General features: G+C 35.4%; 1 protein-coding gene across 1 annotated transcript in view; it reads left to right on the top strand.

Moving 5' to 3' along the window:
• The window catches only part of LOC143256263 (serine/threonine-protein kinase unc-51-like), a 145,655-nt gene that overhangs the window by 49,402 nt on the left and 70,875 nt on the right, over nt 1-25,378 (top strand). Inside the window, exons 4-6 of the mRNA XM_076513239.1 lie at nt 4,027-4,059; nt 17,147-17,183; nt 18,470-18,520. Of these exons, the coding sequence (XP_076369354.1) occupies nt 4,027-4,059; nt 17,147-17,183; nt 18,470-18,520 (121 nt within the window). The remainder of the gene's footprint in view (nt 1-4,026; nt 4,060-17,146; nt 17,184-18,469; nt 18,521-25,378) is intronic.

Raw genomic sequence — 25,378 nt, 5'->3', positions numbered from 1 at the left:
TATTGTACAATAAGTAAAATAAACCTGTAATTTGAATTATTTTGTCCACACTGGAGGAACAGTACAACAAAAAGAACCAGAGGGCCACTCAGTAGAGCGTTGAGCATATATGGTTCACAAGAAATACTAAAATGTCTATGTTTGTCATTGTTAAATGAAACGAACCATTATTGGCAGAACAATGAGGAATAATAAATACTCTATGTACGTCCACCAAGTTTTTATCAAAATCCGATCTTTTTTGACTGATTCCCCCACGTTAATTAATAGATATGAAGTTTGTTGGATTTTCGTGACGTTGACTCTTCCAGAAGCTAAACACGTCTAGGATAGGTCGTAGGCCAAAGGTATGTCAACTTTCGTCCAAATCCATTTGGGTGTTTTCAAGAAATCTTGCTGACAAACATACAAGAAAAAAAAAACATCACCTCCATCCACATTCGGTGGTGGTGGTGACAAAATGAGCATGCAAGGTAAACAGTAGATCATGCAACATGGTAATATTAGTGTACTAAATCAGAGGAAGAAAGAATGCAGAAGACTGTTAATTAGACATTTAGAACCATACCCTAAAGACATCTTTTTTGTCTACATCAGGACTATGTTGGAGCTCAAATCCTGAATAAATGAAAGAGTATTCTAGAACTTAAACAAATAAATAATAAACATAAATATGTTTAATAGTTGCTTACCTATTATGTGTCATATGTTCAGCAGGAGTTAACTTTGATGAGAAATCTGGATTGGATCCACCCATAGCTATCAAATCCTATTTATCAAACTCTTCTGATTACCAGTAAACACACCACAGACCACTACTCTAAGTGTTACACATTTTTCAACAATTCACATTTAAAGCATAACCAAAATTACCTTATTAACTTTTGAAATGCGAGTGGACACTGCTAGCATCCAGCTGAATATCCTAATTTACTAATTGGGTGATGACAACATCCGATAACATTTGTTTCTCTTGCTGGAAACTAGTATGGCAATAATTATTAAGATATTGTGATAAAATAGACCTGCAAGGAACAAGTAAAAATTTGTTGGTCACACACATAGTGGAGGCTCAACAGATTCTTTCCTCTCATAATTGGTTCCCTGGAACAGACTGGCCATCAAAATGTAACAGAAGCCTATAACAAGCATCTCAAAGCATTTCTGTGAAATATTATTACTTGAGTCCTCCAGTGGCACAACAGCATGTCTACAGACTTACAACACTAGAAACCGGGTTTCCCTACTCATGGTTAGCAGAGCATAGATAGCCCATTGTATAGCTTTGTGCTTAACTTAAAAAAAAACCATAAAATTATTACTTGATAAACATAGTTGACTGGTAGTGCATTACACACATCTGCCAAGAGAGTAGTATTGTATGTGGTTTTCTTTATAGCAAAGCCATATTGTGCTATCTGCTGTGTCCACTGAGGAGCATCAAATCCCTGATTTCAGTGTTGTAACTCCAAAGATTTACTGCTATCCCACAAGGGGACCAAAGTTGATCTTTCTGTTTTTCAAGTCAATAAACATTTGTAATTTTTTTTCTATGGAATGTCATACAAGATTGCTCACATACCTTAAAATAAGATCAGAGAAGTTTTGTATTTCTTTATGTGGTTCTTTGTGTATTCTTTATGTATTCCTATATTTTTTTATCTTATTCCTTTTCCATTTGGGCCTGGCAGGACCAGGTGGTTGGTTAGGACACTCGACTCGCAACTTGTGATTAACAGGTTCAAATTTCCGTCTTGCCAAACATACTCACCTTTTAAGCCATGGGAGCATCATAATGTGGTGTTCAATCTTGCTATTCATTGGTAAAAGAGTAGCCAAAGAGTTTATGGTAAGAGGTGATGACTAATTGCCTTCCCTTATAACTACCAAACATGCTCACCCTTTCAGCCATGGGAGCATCATAATGTGGTGGTCAATCCTGCTATTCATTGGTAAAAGAGTAGCCAAAGAGTTTATGGTAAGAGGTGATGACTAATTGCCTTCCCTTATAACTACCAAACAAGCTCACCCTTTCAGCCATTGGAGCATCATAATGTGGTGGTCAATCCTGCTATTCATTGGTAAAAGAGTAGCCAAAGAGTTTATGGTAAGAGGTGATGACTAATTGCCTTCCCTTGTAACTACCAAACAAGCTCACCCTTTCAGCCATGGGAGCATCATAATGTGGTGGTCAATCCTGCTATTCATTGGTAAAAGAGTAGCTAAAGAATTGATGGTAAGAGGCGTTGACGACCTGCCTTTCTTTGTAACTATTATCTGATTCATCAATAAGAATGCCTCAACATAATAGTTAAAACAATGTTGTATTTCTTATAAACAGGCTTCTTAATCCTCATTTGATGCTGCAATTCCTATAAATAGGCTTCTTAATTTTCACTTAAACAATGTTGTAATTCCTGTAAACAAGCTTTTTAATTCTAGCTTAATGTTGTAATTCGTGTAAACAGGCTTCTTGATTCTTGCTTGAACAATGTTGTAACTAATGTAAACAGGCTCCTTGATCCTTGCTTAAACAATGTTGTAACTCCTGTAAACAGGCTCCTTGATCCATGCTTAAACAATGTTGTAACTCCTGTAAACAGGCTCCTTGATCCTTGCTTAAACAATGTTGTAACTCCTGTAAACAGGCTCCTTGATCCTTGCTTAAACAATGTTGTAACTCCTGTAAACAGGCTCCTTGATCCTTGCTTAAACAATGTTGTTAATCCTGTAAACGGCTCCTTAATCCTAACTTTAACAATGCTGCAATTCCTGTAAAGTGTAACTTTTCTGTGTATTTTAAAACAAACCAAACCTTCTTCAGTTACCTTAACCCTCAAACTTGTCAAAATTTCACAAGTTGTATCATTATGTAAAGATAACCTACTATTTTAAAATAATTTTAAGACAGTTAGAAGTGCTTGAGTAAACATATCATTCTGTTTTCTTTAAATTAACTACTTAAAGACAGACTCAAAGAATTCATTATACAGCAGATCTTTATCAACTTATGTCTAAGAAAGTACCAGACATGAGGTGATTCTAGTTTCTGTTTTATTCACAATAACTGTTAGGTGATATGTCTTACTGCTTGAGAAATGCAGTGTTTGTCATTAAATTGTTAAAATTATGTGATTTTTTGTTAATTTTTAACAAATTTAATTTGTTAATTATTAAAATTTTTAGGAACTATATAATTTGTATAAAATTTTGACATATTTTGCAACATATTATCCTGAAAGAATAGCCCCTCCCCCTTAATGGCTCAGCAGTAAGTCTGAGGTATTGTAATGCTAAAAACCAAATTTTTATATACATAGTGGGTACAGCACATATAGCTGTGTGGCTTTGTCTTTAACAACAAAGAAGTAATGTACAAAATGTTAGGAACTCTTTTTTTCCCTTCTACAGTGCTAACATATTTTACAAATATACTTTAACTATTATCTTTTATCAAAATGAAGTTTTATTTATCAGATGATAAAGTAAATCTAAGCCTTATTTGCAATTCCAACTTTGTTACACCATTGAAAAGTGTGTGCATGCTTTATCCAGTAACAAACACTTTATTTCAAATGAACATAGTTGTGATGTTTATCATACCTAGGAGGTGCTTTGTTGTCTTAACAGGTTTATTATTTTCACACCTAGAGGTTACGATGACTTCTGTAGTTTAGTTTCCATCATGTAATTCTGTGTTAATATTTTGTTATTTATCAGAATTTGTATTTACAGATTTTGATAATAAAGTTACATGAAATAGACAACTCCTTTAACTTTCCAAGTACCAATAAAAACTATTTTGATCAATGTTTTGCCACTGTTGCTTCACAAGAATCAGCTGTAACCAAAAATCCGTGTTAAATGACCATGAATGTTTTAAACTACCAGCTTGTATACAGGTGAGCTGTTACTTATTGTCCATGTGTGTTATCTGTTATTCATAACCCAAGTAATTAAGAGATAAAACCATTGTAATGTTATTTTACCAAGGATAATATTACACATTTGTTTCTTTTCTTTCAGGAGACCACTCATCATGTGTACCTAGTCATGGAGGTAAGTTGATTTGATAACTAAATGAAAATATAAACAGCAGTATTTTTCTAGTGATAAAACATATTGTGTCCAGTACAAATCTTTTGAGTTCAACCTTTTTACTGCATCTATCATTCTGTGTGAATTACTGAGACTACTGAAAAGTTTATCAGGTAGTTCACGTTTAGCTTGGTTGTTTCACAATGGAGATCCACCATTCTGAGAGGTCGATCAAACATCCAACTAATCAAGTTCGTATTTTAGGTAGATCTACTATTTTAACTGATGGATCAAGGAAAAGTCATCCCTTTCACTTGTAGTCATTAAAGAATAGAGAGAGATTTGAGGACGTACAGTATCAGTTGCCATCTGGGAATCATGTGAACAGTATGTACAATTCAGAAAGATATCAAAAAGCATACAGGAGTTGTCAAGACTCAATGATTAGTGTTTTACAACTTATCTTGACACCATCTGTTGAAACATTGTCAGAAACTTTAATGTGTACAAAGAGTGGTGTCTAATAAATATCCATCTCAATATGTGTTTAACTTTTACAGGTTATGCACGACTTTAGGCATACAAAGGCAACAAGAATGTTTTAATATTTCACATAAAATTCAATCCACATAAACATTTGGTTAAACTGGAACATGAGCAATGTGAGGAGTTGATGTAAGTTTTAACTATATCTCTTCTTTTTTTAATATAAAAGGTGTAATATATTAATATAATTTGTCCTGATGAACATTTAGGATGTAATAAGGAGAATATTATGTGTATATTGAAAAACTATGAATGTGATGTCAGTGAAAGCATTGAGGACCCAATGATAAAATACCAAAACCTGTATTCTAGAACTGACACCAGGTGTCACCAGTTATGAAAGTTATTATTATGGTACCCTCCACCTCATGATACAAAAATAGTAAAGATATAAAAACCTGTTATTTGAATGTAACAAGTATATCAAAACATGTTATCTGGACCTAATAAAGAAACCAAAATCTCTTATCTAAACTTGGTAAAGATGTTAAGACCATAACTTACACCTAACAGAAATATCATTAGTAGACATAGCAAATGTATCAGCACTACAGAATTAACATAAGAAGTAAATCTGTTACCTGAATCTGACAAAAAGACCAGTATCTGTTACCTGGATCTGACAAAAAGACCAGTATCTGTTACCTGGATCTGACAAAAAGACCAGTATCTGTTTCGTGAATCTCACAAAAAGAGCAGTATCTTTTACCTGAATCTGACAAAAAGATCAGTGACTGTTACCTGAATCCGACAAAAGATCAGTGTTTGTTACCTGGATCTGACAAAAAGACCAGTGTCTGTTACCTGGATCTCACAAAAAGACCAGTATCTGTTGCCTAGATCTGACAAAAAGACCAGTAACTATTACCTGAATCTGACAAAAAGATCAGTGTCTGTTACCTGAATCTGGCAAAAAAAACAGTGTCTGTTACCTGAATCTGGCAAAAAAAACAGTGTCTGTTACCTGAATCTGGCAAAAAAAAACAGTGTCTGTTACCTGAATCTGGCAAAAAAAACAGTGTCTGTTACCTGAATCTGGCAAAAAAAAACAGTGTCTGTTACCTGAATCTGACAAAAAGACCAGTATCTGTTACTTGAATCTGATAAAAACATCAGTATCTGTTTCCTGAATCTGACAAAAAGACCAGTATCTGTTACCTGAATATGACAAAAAGATCATTATCTGTTACCTAAATCTGACAAAAAGACCAGTATCTGTTACCTGAATCTGACAAAAAGACCAGTATCTGTTACCTGAATCCGACAAAAGATCAGTGTTTGTTACCTGGATCTGACAAAAAGACCAGTGTCTGTTACCTGGATCTCACAAAAAGACCAGTATCTGTTGCCTAGATCTGACAAAAAGACCAGTAACTATTACCTGAATCTGACAAAAAGATCAGTGTCTGTTACCTGAATCTGGCAAAAAAAACAGTGTCTGTTACCTGAATCTGGCAAAAAAAACAGTGTCTGTTACCTGAATCTGGCAAAAAAAAACAGTGTCTGTTACCTGAATCTGGCAAAAAAAACAGTGTCTGTTACCTGAATCTGGCAAAAAAAAACAGTGTCTGTTACCTGAATCTGACAAAAAGACCAGTATCTGTTACTTGAATCTGATAAAAACATCAGTATCTGTTTCCTGAATCTGACAAAAAGACCAGTATCTGTTACCTGAATATGACAAAAAGATCATTATCTGTTACCTAAATCTGACAAAAAGACCAGTATCTGTTACCTGAATCTGACAAAAAGACCAGTATCTGTTACCTGAATCTGACAAAAAGACCAGTATCTGTTGCCTGGATCTGACAAAAAGACCAGTATCTGTTGTTTGGATCTGACAAAAAAAACCAGTATCTATTACCTGAATCTGGCAAAAAGACCAGTATCTGTTACCTGAATCTGAAAAAAAAGACCAGTATCTGTTACCTGAATCTGAAAAAAGACCAGTATCTGTCACCTGGATCTGACAAAAAAAACAGTATCTGTTACCTGCATCTGACAAAAAGAACAGTATCTGTTATCTGGATCTGACAACAAAAAACCAGTGTCTCTTATCTGGATCTGACAAAAAGACCAGTATCTGTTACCTGAATATGACAAAAAGATCATTATCTGTTACCTAAATCTGACAAAAAGACCAGTATCTGTTACCTGAATCTGACAAAAAGACCAGTATCTGTTACCTGAATCTGACAAAAAGACCAGTATCTGTTGCATGGATCTGACAAAAAGACCAGTATCTGTTGCCTGGATCTGACAAAAAGACCAGTATCTGTTGTTTGGATCTGACAAAAAAAACCAGTATCTATTACCTGAATCCGCCAAAAAGACCAGTATCTGTTACCTGAATCTGAAAAAAAAAACAGTATATGTTACCTGAATCTGAAAAAAAGACCAGTATCTGTTACCTGAATCTGAAAAAAGACCAGTATCTGTCACCTGGATCTGACAAAAAAAACAGTATCTGTTACCTGCATCTGACAAAAAGAACAGTATCTGTTATCTGGATCTGACAACAAAAAACCAGTGTCTCTTATCTGGATCTGACAAAAAGACCAGTATCTGTTATCTGGATCTGACAAAAAGACCAGTATGTGTTACCTAAATCTGACAAAAAGACCAGTATCTGTTACCTGGATCTGACAAAAAGACCAGTATCTGTTACCTGGATCTGACAAAAAGACCAGTATCTGTTACCTGGATCTGACAAAAAGACCAGTATCTGTTGCCTGGATCTGACAAAAAGATCAGTATCTGTTATTTGAATCTGACAAAAAGATCAGTATCTGTTACCTGAATCTGACAAAAAGATCAGTATCTGTTACCTGAATCTGACAAAAAGATCAGTATCTGTTTCCTGAATCTGACAAAAAGACCAGTGTCTGTTTCCTGGATCTGACGAAAAGACCAGTGTCTGTTTCCTGGATCTGACGAAAAGACCAGTGTCTGTTACCTGGATCTCACGAAAAGACCAGTGTCTGTTACCTGGATCTGACGAAAAGACCACTGTCTGTTACCTGGATCTGACGAAAAGACCACTGTCTGTTACCTGGATCTGACGAAAAGACCACTGTCTGTTACCTGGATCTGACAAAAGACCAGTGTCTGTTACCTGGATCTGACAAAAAGACCAGTATCTGTTACCTGGATCTGACAAAAAGACCAGTATCTGTTACCTGGATCTGACAAAAAGACCAGTATCTGTTACCTGAATCTGACAAAAAGATCAGTATCTGTTTCCTGAATCTGACAAAAAGACAAGTGTCTGTTTCCTGGATCTGACGAAAAGACCAGTGTCTGTTACCTGGATCTGACGAAAAGACCACTGTCTGTTACCTGGATCTGACACAAAGACCAGTGTCTGTTACCTGGATCTGACACAAAGACCTGTATCTGTTTCCTGAATTTGACAGAAAGACCAGTATCTGTTTCCTGGATCTCGCAAAAAGACCAGTATCTGTTTCCTGGATCTGACAAAAAGACCACTGTCTGTTACTTGAATATGACAAAACGATCATTATCTGTTACCTGAATCTGACAAAAAGACCAGTATCTGTTACCTGAATCTGACAGAAAGACCAGTGTCTGTTACTTGGGTCTGACAAAAAAAAAGTAGTGTCTGTTACCTGGATCTGACACAAAGACCAGTGTCTGTTACCTGAATCTGACAACAAAAAACCAGTGTCTTTTATCTGGATCTGAGAAAAAAAACAGTGTCTGTTACCTGCATCTGGCAAAAAAAACAGTGTCTGTTACCTGCATCTGGCAAAAAAAACAGTGTCTGTTACCTGCATCTGGCAAAAAGACCAGTGTCTGTTATCTGGATCTGACAAAAAGACCAGTATCTGTTACCTGGATCTGACAAAAAGACCAGTATCCGTTACCAGGATCTGACAAAAAAAAAAACTGCCTGTTACCTGAATCTGACAAAAAGATCAGTATCTGTTACCTGAATCTGGTAAAAAGACCAGTATCTGTAACCTGAATCTGACAAAAAGACCAGTATCCGTTACCTGAATGTGACAGAAAGATCAGTATCTGTTACCTGGATCTGACACAAAGACCAGTGTCTGTTACCTGGATCTGACACAAAGACCAGTATCTGTTTCCTGAATTTGACAAAAAGACCTGTATCTGTTTCCTGAATTTGACAAAAAGACCAATATCTGTTTCCTGAATTTGACAAAAAGACCAGTATCTGTTTCCTGGATCTGACAAAAAGACCACTGTCTGTTACTTGAATATGACAAAAAGACCAGTGTCTGTTATCTGAATCTGACAAAAAAAGCTAGTGTCTGTTACCTGGATCTGACAAAAAGACCAGTGTCTCTTGCGTGCATTTGACAAAAGAACGGTTTTTGTTTCCTGGATCTGACACAAAGACCAGTGTCTGTTACCTGGATCTGACACAAAGACCAGTGTCTGTTACCTGGATCTGACACAAAGACCAGTGTCTGTTACCTGGATCTGACAAAAAAAGCTAGTGTCTGTTACCTGAGTCTGACAAAAAAAAACTAGTGTCTGTTACCTGGATCTGACACAAAGACCAGTGTCTGTTACCTGGATCTGACACAAAGACCGGTGTCTGTTAAATGGATCTGACAAAAAGACCTGTATCTGTTTCCTGAATTTAACAAAAAGACCAGTATCTGTTTCCTGGATCTGACAAAAAAAAGCTAGTGTCTGTTACTTGGATCTGACAAAAAAAAACTAGTGTCTGTTACCTGGATCTGACAAAAAAAGCTAGTGTCTGTTACTTGGATCTGACAAAAAAAAGCTAGTGTCTGTTACCTGGATCTGACAAAAAAAAGCTAGTGTCTGTTACCTGGATCTGACAAAAAGATCAGTATCTGTTAGCTAAATCTGACAAAAAGATCAGTATCTCTTACCTGAATCTGATAAAAAAGACCAGTGTCTCTTACCTGGATCTCACAAAAAGACCAGTGTCTCTTACCTGGATCTCACAAAAAGACCAGTATCTGTTACCAGGATCTGACAAAATGACCAGTATCTATTACCTGAATCTGATAAAAAAGACCAGTGTCTCTTACCTGGATCTCACAAAAAGACCAGTGTCTCTTACCTGGATCTGACAAAAAGACCAGTATCCGTTACCAGGATCTGACAAAAAAAAAAACTGTCTGTTACCTGAATCTGACAAAAAGATCAGTATCTGTTACCTGAATCTGGTAAAAAGACCAGTATCTGTAACCTGAATCTGACAAAAAGACCAGTATCCGTTACCTGAATGTGACAGAAAGATCAGTATCTGTTACCTGGATCTGACACAAAGACCAGTGTCTGTTACCTGGATCTGACACAAAGACCAGTATCTGTTTCCTGAATTTGACAAAAAGACCTGTATCTGTTTCCTGAATTTGACAAAAAGACCAATATCTGTTTCCTGAATTTGACAAAAAGACCAGTATCTGTTTCCTGGATCTGACAAAAAGACCACTGTCTGTTACTTGAATATGACAAAAAGACCAGTGTCTGTTATCTGAATCTGACAAAAAAAGCTAGTGTCTGTTACCTGGATCTGACAAAAGACCAGTGTCTCTTGCGTGCATTTGACAAAAGAACGGTTTTTGTTTCCTGGATCTGACACAAAGACCAGTGTCTGTTACCTGGATCTGACACAAAGACCAGTGTCTGTTACCTGGATCTGACACAAAGACCAGTGTCTGTTACCTGGATCTGACACAAAGACCAGTGTCTGTTACCTGGATCTGACAAAAAAAGCTAGTGTCTGTTACCTGGGTCTGACAAAAAAAAACTAGTGTCTGTTACCTGGATCTGACACAAAGACCAGTGTCTGTTACCTGGATCTGACACAAAGACCAGTGTCTGTTACCTGGATCTGACACAAAGACCAGTGTCTGTTAAATGGATCTGACAAAAAGACCTGTATCTGTTTCCTGAATTTAACAAAAAGACCAGTATCTGTTTCCTGGATCTCGCAAAAAGACCAGTATCTGTTTCCTGGATCTGACAAAAAAAAGCTAGTGTCTGTTACTTGGATCTGACAAAAAAAAACTAGTGTCTGTTACCTGGATCTGACAAAAAAAAGCTAGTGTCTGTTACCTGGATCTGACAAAAAGATCAGTATCTGTTAGCTAAATCTGACAAAAAGATCAGTATCTGTTAGCTAAATCTGACAAAAAGATCAGTATCTCTTACCTGAATCTGATAAAAAAGACCAGTGTCTCTTACCTGGATCTCACAAAAAGACCAGTATCTGTTACCAGGATCTGACAAAATGACCAGTATCTATTACCTGAATCTGATAAAAAAGACCAGTGTCTCTTACCTGGATCTCACAAAAAGACCAGTGTCTCTTACCTGGATCTCACAAAAAGACCAGTGTCTCTTACCTGAATCTGACAAAAATATCAGTGTCTGTTACCTGAATCTGACAAAAAAAATACAGTGTCTATTACCTGAATCTGACAAAAAGACCAGTATCTGTAACCTGAATCTGACAAAAAGACCAGTATCTGTAACCTGAATCTGACAAAAAAAAACCAGTGTCTGTTACCTGAATCTGACAAAAAGACCAGTGTCTGTTACCTGAATCTGACAAAATGATCAGTATCTGTTACCTGGATCTCACAAAACGACCAGTATCTATTACCTGAATCTGACAAAAAGATCAGTGTCTGTTACCTGAATCTGGCAAAAAGATCATTATCTGTTACCTGAATCTGGCAAAAAGATCATTATCTGTTACCTGAATCTGATAAAAAGACCAGTATCTGTTACCTGAATATGACAAAAAGACCAGTCTCTGTTACTTGGATCTGGCAAAAACAAAACAGTGTCTGTTACCTGGATCTGACCAAAATACCAGTATCTATTATCTGAATTTGACCAAAAAAAATTGTCTGTTACCTGGATCTGACAAAAAAAACCAGTATCTGTTACTTGAATCTGACGTTGTTTTTTAAAACGACAAAAAAACACAAAACTGATATGATAGAAATAACATAAAAACAAAATACAAATAATTATACCCTCTTCCAAGTGCAACCAGACAAGTTTGCGTTTAGTTATTATCTCGACTTCTATTCTTTCAAGGTTATGCCGTCGCCATCTAACCAGTTGAGTGTATTAACACTGAAACTAATGATTGAGATATACTAGCTAGCTCCTACTCACTAGACGTTTATCTTTAGAAACTTGTTTTGTTGATACACAAATACATGTCTCGAAAATATATTACACTCAAAACCCGATAAAATCCTAGCGTTCACAACGTATAGACGGTTTAAGGTTACCAGTTATCCAGAGTAAACATTAGGACATTTTTGTTTTACATCCGGAGTGATACTGTAAAAATTACACAAACGCACTTCTCGCTGTGTACTAACTAATCTGTGTTTATTGTACTGAGTTTTAAAAACACATTTTTGCACATTTTTGAAAGCGTATCTACTTGAAAAAAATAACGATAAATAAAAATTGCGCCTAAATTGTCTGGGTTTGTCTTGTAGCAGGTCTGGCAAAGTAAAACGTAGGAAGGAAAGACATTGTAACGTGTGATATGTTTCTATCAGAATATTTCTCCAGGTAAAACTTAAATAAAGGGAATATTATAACAAAATCGTAAAAATATCAAACTAACATAAGATACGAGAACAATTTGCTACTTTTGTCTTCCTGATTGAGACATAAAATTATGGCTACAAAATGGTACACTGCTAACCCTAACTGGATCCGTCTTCATGAAGGACAAATCATTTTATTGCTTAAAGCAAACCTGTTAGCTACGAAAAAATAACTGTAAGTTCAGATACTTTATACAGGTGTATTATTCAGTTATGAAACAGTCTTTTAGAAGTTATACCAAATAGTTTGAAGCGGAAATCTCATGGCTTACAGTGCTGTCGTACACGGGTTATTAAAGTATGATAAACCTCGATTTATTGTTATATTAAACTGCGCACATCTCGGATTGCGACACCAGACGGTGCTGTCACACATTTCACTGGGAAAAGATAAATCATTTTATTGTTATATGAACTGAAAATTTGAGATTAAAACACCAGACACCGCTGCCACTACTTCCAGCTAACTCACTATGGGATGATAAACCTAAATTTATTGTTATATTAAACTGTAAGTGTGAGATTAAGACACTATGTGAACATACATACACACATATTTAACTGTACAGTGGCTGTACATTTTTAAGTCTGACTAGACTACATAATCAAACACATTTATATATACACTTGCTGAGTGTAATGGTAGGCGTCAAAACATAGCATTTTATATATTAGACCAAACCTACATGTAGTGAATGTGAATTTTGTATCTCAAGACGACTGGTTTTAATACCCATGTCAGCCATTTTGAAATACATGTTTTACTTCAAGTGGGTTTCTCGTCATCACGAAAAGGGTTATGTATTCCAGATGACCTGAAGGTGAGCTACTTGGAGACCTTGGAAGAAGGATGCGATTCATTCAAAGGTGGACTGAATGTTTCTGTTCCTTCCCCTCCCCGCTTCCTTCTTTCAATAATTATATGATCCATGTCTCCTACATGTATTGTGAACTTAACTATAGGCAATTCAAGAGTATGGTACGAGGGGAGGGGGGGGCAGATTGTACATGTGGGAGCTCGTGTGATTGGACAGGATTCTTTAACAGGAAGGGCGTGTTAGAGACAAGTCTGACCTTGTGTGTTTGGTGTATCGACACCAGACAGCTTTTGTGTGTATGTTGGATATCAGTGATTTTTATTTTACCATTCATATGTAAGAAACAGCTACTGTTTTCTTGATATTTATAAACAATAATGAGCATACAGATTTCTAACTTTCGTTCTGTTTACAAGCAATTACAGTTTTAATATTCTAAGTAATTTGCTGTTTATAAACGATTACAGGGTTAGTTATCCACCTTTCTGCTAGCCAGTTTAAACATCCACAGCTTTATTGGAAGTTCTGACTGATAACATTATTAAATTTACTCCAGGGATTACAATACAACTAAGTGTTACTACATTGAATCACTTTTTGTGTAAAGTTGTAATTTTTTATCATTTAAATTATTTGTATACTGTATTTAGCGGTGTAATGTATACTGTATTTAGCGGTGTATTGTATTATGTATTTAGTAGTGTATTGTAGAGTGTATTCAGTGTTGTATTTAAGACAGTACCTAATATTGCATTTGAGACTATATTTAGTATTCTAATGTGGACTATATTTAGTGATTTATTTAAGACTATGGTTAGTATTTACTCTCTGGTGATTTTCACTTATTACAGAGGGCAGTGTTTGTTTGTTTAGAATGGAGCACGAAGATGCACAATGGGCTATCTGTGCTCTACCCACCACGGGATTGAAACCCTGTTTTAGTCTGTAAGTCCGCAGACATACCACTGTGCCACTGAGGGGCAGAGGGCAGTGTAACAAATGTCCTAAAAAAGACCACAGCTAATTTTTGAAGTTTTATTGTAGTTTAATAAAACGTTTTGAACCTATCTGTATCAAATGTTAGTGGAATACGATGACTTCTTTATCAATCAGACACACAACAATATTTATAATACTTTATTTTTGGGCAACTTTCATTTTATTACAAATATGACTGTTGAAGTTACCCAATAAAATTATTCTAGATACAGCTAATGCCAGCCATTGTCCATTAAGCTTCTAAAGTTCAATGAATCTTTGCTTCAATAAAACCATACACTCTTTACATGTTCTCATTTTTACGAAAATTACAGACGTCTGTTGTGTGTGTGTAATGCAAAAATTACTTGTTTCTCTTGCAACGTTAGGTTTTCATTCTGTTCACAACAGTCCGTCACAGAGAAATAACTTACTACACAGGGTTTGTGTCAGGTAGTAGGGATAACACGTGTAATCTAAAGTGTGTAATTCCAAGTAGCACAGTGATAAGTCTGCGGGCTTATAACGCTAGAAATTGTGTTTCAATACCTGTAGTGGACGCAGCACAGATAGCCTATCGTGTAGTTTTGTGTTGAACAACAAAGAAGCAAACAAGTATCAAGTTATTACTAGAAGGAGAAAGTTGCTTACAAGAAAAGTAAGTGATGTCAACATCTCCTAAGATTCTTGGCCCGACATGGACAGGTGGTTAAGGCACTCGACTCGTAATCTGAGGGTCGCGAGTTGGAATCCCCGTCACACCAAACATGCTCACCCTTTTAGCCGTGGGGGCGTTATAACGTACGATCAATCCCACTATTCCTTGGTAAAAGAATAGTCCAAGAGTTGGCGGTGGGCGGTGATGACTAGCTAGCTGCCTTCCCTTCTAGTCTTACACTGCTAAATTAGGGACGGCTAGCACAGATAGCCCTCGTGTAACTTTGCGCGAAATGTAAAACAAACAAAACTAAAATTCTCGAGTTTAAACCACGCGCAGGAAGAATGAAGCCTGGCACCCACAATGGGTATTGTTTATAGTGTAAGCTCAGTCTTTGGTTGTCCTAGACTTCTGTATATACGACCCTGTCAGCTGATTTTCCTGTGCAATCGTGAGCAATTTTCCTTCTCCTTGAGATTAGGGCCCGGCATGGCCAAGCGTCTTAAGGCGTGCGACTCGTAATCTGAGGGTCGCGGGTTCGCATCCCCGTCACACCAAACATGCTCGCCCTTTCAGCCGTGGGGACATTATAAAGTGACGGTCAATCCCACTATTCGTTGGTAAAAGAGTAGCCCATGAGTTGGCGGTGGGTGGTGATGACTAGCTGCCTTCCCTCTAGTCTTACACTGCTAAATTCGAGTAGCTTTGTGCGAAATTCAAAAAAACAAACAAACCTTGAGATTAACCCAAGGTATTCAACTAATTTCGTTCGAGGTCATTTTAACCTCCGTATTAAAAGTCTCTCCCCGAGTCCCCAGTGATACAGCGGTATGTCTGCGGACTCGCACCGTAAGAAACTGGGTTTCGATACTCGTGGTGGGCAGAGCACAGATAGCTCATTGTGTAGCTTTGTACTTACTACCAAAACAAAGAAACAAAACATCATAAATCTTTGTTGTGTTTCTTCAAAATCAGTCGTGCAACAACCTTCAAATATAAATACAGAGCTTTTCCTGAATATTTTTATTTTTCAACAACGCAATTGTATTTTAAATTCATCAGTATTTAATACAGAGAAATGATACGAAACTTTAAGAATCTTTTAGTAAATACATTCAGTTGTCAACACTAGAATGGAAATGTATACTCTTGAATATTTAAATATATTTTTTTAAAAAATATATCGTTTGAACATATATAAGTGAATTTCCATCTGTACAAATATTTTTATAGGTGCACAACTTGTGATGAACTGCACGCTACAGAAACCCCCCGAATCAGTATTAGTCTACACTTTTTTATTTTTTAAACTGAGATATCTGTTATCAGTTAGAAGTTGTTACTCATTTGTTTTCATTTATGACTTTCATTGTTTAGGGACAGTAACCGATTTTTGGAGCAACGTCCAGTTAGGCAAAATTCAAGTGCAAAACGCTTTTACTGTATAAAAGACAGAAGTCCTTTCTCACAAACCAAACCAAACTACATGAAAATGCTTACCAGAAGGAAGGCTACTTATCATTAGCTAGCTCCCCCCACCCTAGACACACTTTAAATACTAGCGGGATTGACTGTGACTGTTATTACTTAGCCACAATTTAAAATACTCTTTCTTGATCCTTCGTAGGTAACTTCGTAGAGAGAGAGAACTCAAACACCACCGCCACCAATGAAGTTCCAGTTTAAGTTGGACCAATAGATATATATAGTTTTCAAATTCACGTTGAATATTTAAATTTTTAATACTCTACGAGAACATAAAAGTAATGTTTGAAAAGGAATTACAAAACACGTATAAGTATTAAATAATAAACCGATATTTCAAGTGGTGTAAAAGTTTGTTGGATTTTTCAGATTAACTTGAAAATAAATATTAGTGGAGATGCGAATATTCCGTATATTTTGAGTGTAGGGGTTTGAAGATGCAATTCTTCGTTATATTACAAGTTTGAAGATATGAATATTCGATGTACTTTGAGTGTGGCCGGTACACTAGCCACTCTGTTTTTAGTGACACGAAATAATTCTAGAGAGTTACTCCATTTTGTAATTTTTCTTGTATGTGTTTAAATTTAGATTTTAAACTTTATACAGTGTCAGGCTCATTTGAAAGAAGTGCTGGTGTAGCCGCAAGGGACAGTGCATAGCGAGTAACGCCCTCTTGTGTTGTGTACATTTTGCATGGATTCTGTGTTATTTATTTTCGCCGTGATAAACCAGCTTCCGTTGGAAATACCAGATGCTTTGTTAGTCGTGTTATGAAACTAACCACCGTGTTTACATAATTTTTTTATCCTTTTTAACATGTAAAGTTTTACGTTTTGACAAGAAACAGACACCATGTTTCATATACTCGGTTTATAAATTTATATGTTGAAAGTTTTTGTTAAGTAACTACCTAATATTATTTTAAATATACTGTAAAATTATAAAATAATACATTTACTGTGATTTATAGTTTTGTTAATATTTTTAACATTTCGCATTTTTCGTTTTAGTATTGCAATGGTGGTGACTTGGCAGACTATTTAAACGGTAAGAAGCGATTTACTACGTAATTTTGAAATAATAACATAGCTCTGCGATGGCTTTATTTTCTTGACATTTTTTACGTGTTTCACAGTAATTCTCGTTCGCCTAATCCGAAATCATCCATTTTTCTTCATTACTTAAGAGATTGTTTCACAAAACTTTGTAACGCAACAAAAGAAATGACACATCACTCAGTAGATTTCATAAAATAAATTGGGGTGAATGAGGATACATTTTTGTTTAACATCAGTGTTTCCTTTTTTTTCCAATTTCTTTGTATTTTTGTTAACAAACATAATAATTATAAAAGTTAATTCTAGTAAAGGAAATAATAATTTGATATAAATGAGTTTTTCCCCGATTTGTGAAAAAAAAAATATCCTTATGTGATAGAACAAAAATATCATTTTCAAAATCAACTTAGTTGAATTATAGAAATTATTAAAACCAAAACAACTTTTATTAAGTTTAAATTATTATACCAACGTAAAATGTCGTTGAATTTTTGTCAGGGATTCTGTGTATTCGTTTCTTCGAGTATTCTGTTTATCCTCACAAGAATTTTTTTTATTCTTCCCCTGGTGTGAAATAAAATAGCTTTAGCTGCACTGAGTGTTTGTCCTATAATTTAAGTCTACTGACTAATACTAAAACAAATGGTTTTTGTTAGATAATATTGTCATATTTTAAAACTATATTTGAATGATGGAATAAACTGGCTATACAAAATTCTATAACTGAGTGTTTTCGGAAGGTAGGCCTTTCTCATCAGGGACAAACCTTTCGGAATACAACGGGCTGTATGTTTTGTAATTTGTCTTTAGCTGATTTTGTTTTAACCTACGCATTTTTCCAACAGCAAGCACGGTCGAAAGGGTCAGTTTTATATTTCATCGTGGTTCAGGACTTAAGAGTAGTTGTAAACAAGGGAATTAGTTGTCGACTGTTCCGAGAAATATATGTATTTGTGCTCTTCGTTTGAATGAACTTTTGATTTGGTGGTATCCAACACAGAAAACATTTTAAACTAAAGATTAAATTTTCACACGTTACACTCTTAACGAAATTTAGTTGTAAACGTGGTAGACAGTGAATAAATTTTATTTATTATGTGTAGAAGATTCATTATGTTCCCTAGAAATCTAGGTAAAGCAAGACTCCGTTAAATTTGGAAACGCATATTTACTCTGTTTTGTGAACTTTTTGCCCCATTTATAGAAAGACGAAATGTTTTAGTTATTATCTAAGTATATGTTTTATAAGTATATTTTCTCCTGTGATTTTTCCAGCAAAAGGCACTCTGAGTGAAGATACGATTTACTTGTTCTTACGTCAGATAGGTGAGTCACTTTAGCCATGACGTGGCGAAGTAACCGTTAGTATATCGATTTGTGGACAGGCTCATGTAATGACAGCATGTTTGGCTGTTTCACAAAAACATGGAAACATTGCTAAAGATACTGGACATTGACATGAAACAGTGAACAATAATAAATCTTTAAAATTATATAAATTAAAACCTACAATAATAAATATTTAAAAACTAAGTTGGTTATCATCAATATGTTGTTAGATTATGTTCAAATTTCATTAAAATAGTTTTAAAAATGAATTTTTAAAAGCAATTTTTGTAAAATTAATTTTATACGAATTAAAACATTCAATTTTGGAATATGGGTTTTAATGTACACAAGTTTTTGTGGGTTTTTTTCGAAACAGAAAAACGTAAATTGGAAAGGAAGTCCACAAAGAATATGGGTTAAAAAAGGGTCCATGGGTTACTAAAATTTGAAAATTGCTATTCTAAGAAATTATGAAACAGTATTTTAAAACCCATAATTGTTTATATGGAAAAACTGTGATACAATGTTTTTAGGTACATGATTATCTGTAATAGAAGATGTGGAAGTATTTTAAAATATCTAATTATTTGATCTGGGAAGCTAAAACAGTTTTGTGAAACATAATTTTTGTACTGGGATACTGTGAGATATTATTTAAAGTGCATAGTTATTTGTACTGCAAAACTGGGTCTATTTTATATAGATATTTATCCTGGAATAGTCTAAGATTATTTTAACATACATAACTGCTTATACTGAAAGACATGTACTATTGTATTTAGTGAAGTATTTTTAAGATAATAATTTGAATGTACAGTTTTTGAATAGAGTAATAGGAAGACAATGTCTATAAAGTATACAATTTTCTGTGTAGTAAAATTATAAGGAACACACATTTTGTGTATTTTAAGATTGTAAGAAAATATTTTTAAAATGTGCAGTTTTTCATATTGTACAATTATAAGACTGTTTAAGTTTCATACAATGAATGTAATGAAACTTCTATAAAAGGTGTTTTGCTGGGAGGTTTTGTATTCACACAACACAATTATAGACTATATGTGTGGTTAGGCTTAAGAAATCTTAAGTTTTAATTTTAATTACTAAATTATTAAAATGTAGTATATATCAATAAAATGTTTTAAAATATTAATTATTATATAATTATATCACTCAAACATTTTTTAACTAGAGTATGGGAAGAAGTTTCCTTTTTTTTCTACTGATAAATTAACATATCTGAATTGTACGTGGTAATTTTCAAAATGTAATTATCATTGTAATGTCTGATAAACTATGTACAGTTGTTATGAAATCAGCTTTCAAAATATTTTACTTCATTCTTTATGAAAAACAAAACTTGATAATTATAAATACTAATTTTGGGACTGTTGTTATTTTGACAGCTGCTGCAATGAAAGCTCTGAAAGCTAAAGGTATTGTACATAGAGATTTGAAACCTCAGAATATCCTTCTCTGCCACGATGGTAGGCCTAACCCACCACCGAGTAAGATACATCTGAAAATAGCAGACTTTGGTTTTGCACGTTTTTTTTGCATGATGGAATAATGGCCGCAACCTTGTGTGGTTCACCCATGTATATGGTAAGCTACTCGTATCAGTGCAATAGGTCTCGCGTTTTGCCTAGTACGCACTATTTTCCCTTTTTTTTACAGTAAAGTTCTTATAAAAGTTTTCGCTGTTGTTAATCTCTTTCAATTATAATTTACCGAGTTTTGTACTTCAATAAAAAAGGGATTTTTCCCAGTTGTTGATATCAGGGACAGTCTGGCTAGTTGGGGTTAACACGTTTGTCATAAAAATGACAAAACTACGTATCTTTCCAAGGAGATCCAAGAGGATTTTTTTCTGGGGTCTCATAGACCAGTCCACACTTTGTTAGTATCAGTCTAAACTTAAAGCCTGCCAATAGCCGTATAACAAGTATTATTTGTAACCATCTCGGCCACTCTCTGCTGTTGGTAAAATAGTTGCTGTCAAATGTTTGTTTAAAGACTGATAATAAACTAGCAAACCTGGTCACTGTTGATGTGTCTAAAACCATTTCAGTGAAGTAAAAGTAAAATTAAAGAAAACATCTCTTCCTAATATTCGTAACCCATATTATAGGTTTATTTTCTCATGTCTTTACTATAACATTTGTGAAAAAGAATCTTTGGAAACTAATGGTTGAATAATTTCTCCTATTAGGCCCCAGAAGTTATCATGTCTTTACAGTACGATGCTAAGGCAGACTTGTGGAGTATTGGCACAATTATTTATCAGTGTTTGACTGGAAAAGCACCTTTTCAGGTAAGCACACGTAAAGTGCCTGTTCTGGTTACTGAGTTCTTTTTGAGAAATATTTAGAGGAGTGAATGAAAGAAGCCCTCAGTTTGAAATAATGGTTAACAAGTTGTTTTTCAGCACTTTTACTTACTATCATGTTTGTAAAAGTTACATGTTATTATTCCAGGCACAGAGCCCTCAAGCTTTAAAACAGTTCTATGAAATGAAAACCACTCTGTCTCCAAAGTAAGAGTTTTAGATATGTTTTTAAGTTCATTTGTCTTTTCTATAAATTTTGTAATGTTTGTAATATTTAATGTTCCATTAGTGGTCTCATAATTCAATTCAAGATATACTTCATAAAAAACGTAACACAGTCAATTTATTAACAGTAATCTGGTTTTCTTCCTGTTTGTTTTTTGACTGTAATATGTGGTTATAAACATACATTAAATATAAAATGCATTATTAATTTTGTTAATAAAACCAATAAGGTAGTAAAACTAAAGATTTTCTGTTAAGAGATGGTAGATGTAACCATTAAGATTGTCTTCCTATGTTGTAAAAGTATTAATAAAAGTTATTATTTGATTTTTTTGAAATGTTCATTCTGAAGAAATAAACAACAGTTATAACTGAAAACCAACGTAGAATTGTCAAAAAGCTTCCCTGTTAATGTTTAGATATAAACATCCAGTGTTTTCATTACTCTTGTAATTAAAACTACCAGACACTGAAAAAATTATCTCTGGGTAATAGACAATTAGGTAATAAAAACACATAAAATAAAGATTACAATTATCCCTAAGTTCTTCATAATTTACATAATTTAAACAGATAACATGTTCACTACGGAAGCCCTAAACTCTTTATATTTTGTGTAAAAAAATGGAGTTAAAATGTATGCCATGTAATTTCCAAAGCCTTTTATTTGTGTTGTGTAATGTTTTATTATATCTTCTAGAATTCCAGCTTGTACATCTCCAAACCTTGCAGATTTACTGTTGAAACTTCTGAAAAGAAATGCAAAGGATAGAATGGAGTTCAGTATGTGTATACACTATTATACATTTTACCTGAATTGTAAAATTTTACTGTCTCTGTAATTTGTGTCTTCACGATGAAGAATGGAATTACAACTGATACATAAAAGTTTCCTTTATAATTTAAAGTATTCTTTAAGTTTACTATACTTTTTTATTTATTTTTAAATTGAATTTGAAGATTTTGACATATAAAGTAACTAATCTGGCTAAGTTTTCTTTGCAGGTGAGTTTTTCAGACATGTCTTTCTGAAACCAGTTAACAAGCCAAGTAAGAACTGACCTTTTTCTTTCTTTTTTTTTCCTTGTCTTAAGTTTATTGCATAAAATTTTGTTTGTGAAATTTGCCTCTGGGTAAATTTGTTTTTTTTTAGTCTGTGTCTAAGTTTTGCGGATATCAAACATTTAATATCTATGAAATTTTCTAGACTTGAAGAAAAAAAGGTTTAAAAATGTAGACTTGAACTGAACGATGTTTCAGGTGGACAGGCTTGAACTGAAGGATGTTTCAGGTGCACAGGCTTGAACTTAAGGGTGTTTCAGGTGTACAGGATTGAACTGAAGGATGTTTCAGGTGTACAGGATTGAACTGAAGGATGTTTCAGGTGCACAGGCTTGAACTTAAGGGTGTTTCAGGTGTACAGGATTGAACTGAAGGATGTTTCAGGTGTACAGGATTGAACTGAAGGATGTTTCAGGTGCACAGGCTTGAACTTAAGGGTGTTTCAGGTGCACAGGCTTGAACTTAAGGGTGTTTCAGGTGCACAGGCTTGAACTTAAGGGTGTTTCAGGTGCACAGGCTTGAACTTAAGGGTGTTTCAAGTGCACAGGCTTGAACTTAAGGGTGTTTCAGGTGCACAGGCTTGAACTTAAGGATGTTTCAGGTGTACAGGGTTGAACTGAAGGATGTTTCAGGTGTACAGGATTAAACTGAAGGATGTTTCAGGTGTACAGGATTAAACTGAAGGATGTTTCAGGTGTACAGGCTTGAACTGAAGGATGTTTCAGGTGCACAGGATTGAACTGAAGGATGTTTCAGGTGCACAGGATTGAACTGAAGGATGTCTAAGGTGCACAGGATTGAACTGAAGGGTGTCTAAGGTGCACAGGATTGAACTGAAGGGTGTTTAAAATGTATATTCGTGAAATAAAAAAATGGACATAACATTAAAGAACCTTATGGTCCATCTGGCAGAGATGACTAATTCTTCCTTTGAACTTTGAACAGAAAAAGCCTTGCTTGTTTTATTTACGTAATTAGCGTACACAACATGATGGAACATCTGGATATTATTGAACTTTTGATGTTAATAAATGATACTGTGCATTGATTAGTGGCACAGTGTTACTGAAATATTGGGAGTACACGTACAGGTTGTTTTTTTCTTACAGGATACACCAATATACATAGTCCTGTGGCAGTTATATCATTGTACTTAAAGACCTACAGGAGAGAGATTTGCCACTAAAATAGCAATTTGCCTACTGGCATATTGTAAATTCTTTGAAGAGTTGCAGGATAATTTTTTTTCCATCTCAGTGCATTTTTATTGTATTTAATATTTCCTTTTGTTCCACTGCAATGTTCTATTTTGTTAAAAATTTATGCTGCTGAATTCCAAAATAAAAGTGTCACTCAGAGTTTGGCTACATTTTAGTTGATCACTAAATTTGTATGAGAAACATCTTGTGAAACAGTTCACTTCTATATGAACTGGACTGAGTTCACTTCTCTTTATACTTTCCAAGATCACAGACATTCTATAATTGGACAACAGTCAAGTGCTTCTCTTCTTTGTCTCTGACAGTTTTTGTCTGCCCATCTGAAATTGCTGTCAAAAGAACAGTAGTCTTGTAAAAAAAAAAAATGCAGACAACAATCTGGAATTGCCAGCTGAAACAACAGTACTATCCTGAAATATTCCATGATACAGACATAATCACTAATTCAATCTATAATGAGATGACCCCTGTAGCAAGTTGATTTACTCTGTTGTGTGTCTATTTGTTCCCCCTCGGTGTGGATTCTTGTACGTGGTTAGGGGACCTCCCAGGGAAGGTTCTGTTCTGTTCTATCTGGTTACCTTCTCTGGGATCTAAACATCCACCCACGTGTTTGCCGTGCGTGGCAACCCGTGAAGGGGAGGAGAGGATCCTGGTGGTTGAGGGGTCCAACCCTAACACACCACTTTGGCCTCGAATTCCTGTAGACGGGCGGCCTTTGAGTAACCCCCCTTGGGTCAATCGGCTGGTCCACTTGGGCTAGAGTCAACCAAGTACCAGTGTTGGAAGTTCTCAACGGGTGTTGTGGACATTGTGCCTGATGCTGGTGTTTGGGTATAGTGCTCATGAAACCCTGGCGTTGCTGCATTGTCCTTGCGTGACTTTGTAGTGCCCCCTTGTAGGGCTCCATGGTGGGTGGGGTCAGTGGGTACCGAAATTTTTCTTTTTCCTATGGATCCTCTAAAAAAATTTAAATAAAATTGTAAAAAACAGTCAGTTGGTAGCGACCACGCCTTGAATACTCAGAACAGCATCTTCAACATCAGTAACACACGCACCTCATTTTCTTATATTACATTCTCTTTCAGAAAACCTTTAGGGCAAATGTCCCCTTTTTTTATTCAGAAGGGACTAGAGGGACTTGCTGGCTCTCCAAAGTCAGTAAAGAAACTTCTGATCTGGTGACATATTGGTTGAAACATCCACATCCCAACACAGTGAACTCCTCTTCAATTCAAAGGCAATTGGGGATATACCTATTGAGGTTACACCCCATGCTACCTTGAATTCCTCACAAGGCGTTATTGTTGAGAGGGATTTGAAGAACGTTCCCGAGTCAGAGATTCTCGCTGGTTTCTCGACTCAAGGAGTTTCTGCAGTGAGCCGCATCTCCACTCACAAAGATGGAGTTACACTGCCAACAAATACCCTCGTTTTGACATTTACATCATCATGTGCACCTGCCACCATCAAGGCAGGTTATCTAATTTGCAGGTGCGCCATACATTCCAAGCCCTCTTCGACGTTTCCAATGTCAGAGATTTGGCCACTCAACGACATCATGTTGTGGTTCCCTGACATGTGCTCATTGTGGTGGCAAGGACCACGATGCCTATGAATGTGACATGGACCCACATTGCATCAACTGCAATGGTTTTCTCCCTTCCTACTTTCATTCTTGCCCAAAATGGTTGGAGGAAAAAGAGGTGCAGCGTTTTAAAACGACACATAACATTAGTTATCCTGAGGCTCGGAAATTGCTGTCCACAACTCCATCTCGGACATATGCTGCTGCACTTCATTCCACAACTACAGTGGGAGTGCAGACAGATCTCTCTGTGCCTCCAAGAGAATCGTTTTCAAAACAAATGAAAAGCCTTTTGACCTCCGTGGTTAAAAAGGTTGATGAATCGACTTTCACACCCATCTCTGTTCCTCCCATACCTTCCAACAAACCTCAAGATCCACGTCCTTCAGTTTCAAATACAGGCATTTCTTCTGATACATCTTTTCTCCCAC

This window comes from Tachypleus tridentatus, chromosome 7 (genome assembly GCF_004210375.1).
Source record: "Tachypleus tridentatus isolate NWPU-2018 chromosome 7, ASM421037v1, whole genome shotgun sequence".
In the NCBI taxonomy this organism is placed as follows: domain Eukaryota; kingdom Metazoa; phylum Arthropoda; class Merostomata; order Xiphosura; family Limulidae; genus Tachypleus; species Tachypleus tridentatus.
The sequence above is the reverse complement of the archived record's forward strand: the minus strand, read 5'-3'. Positions and strand labels throughout refer to the sequence as shown.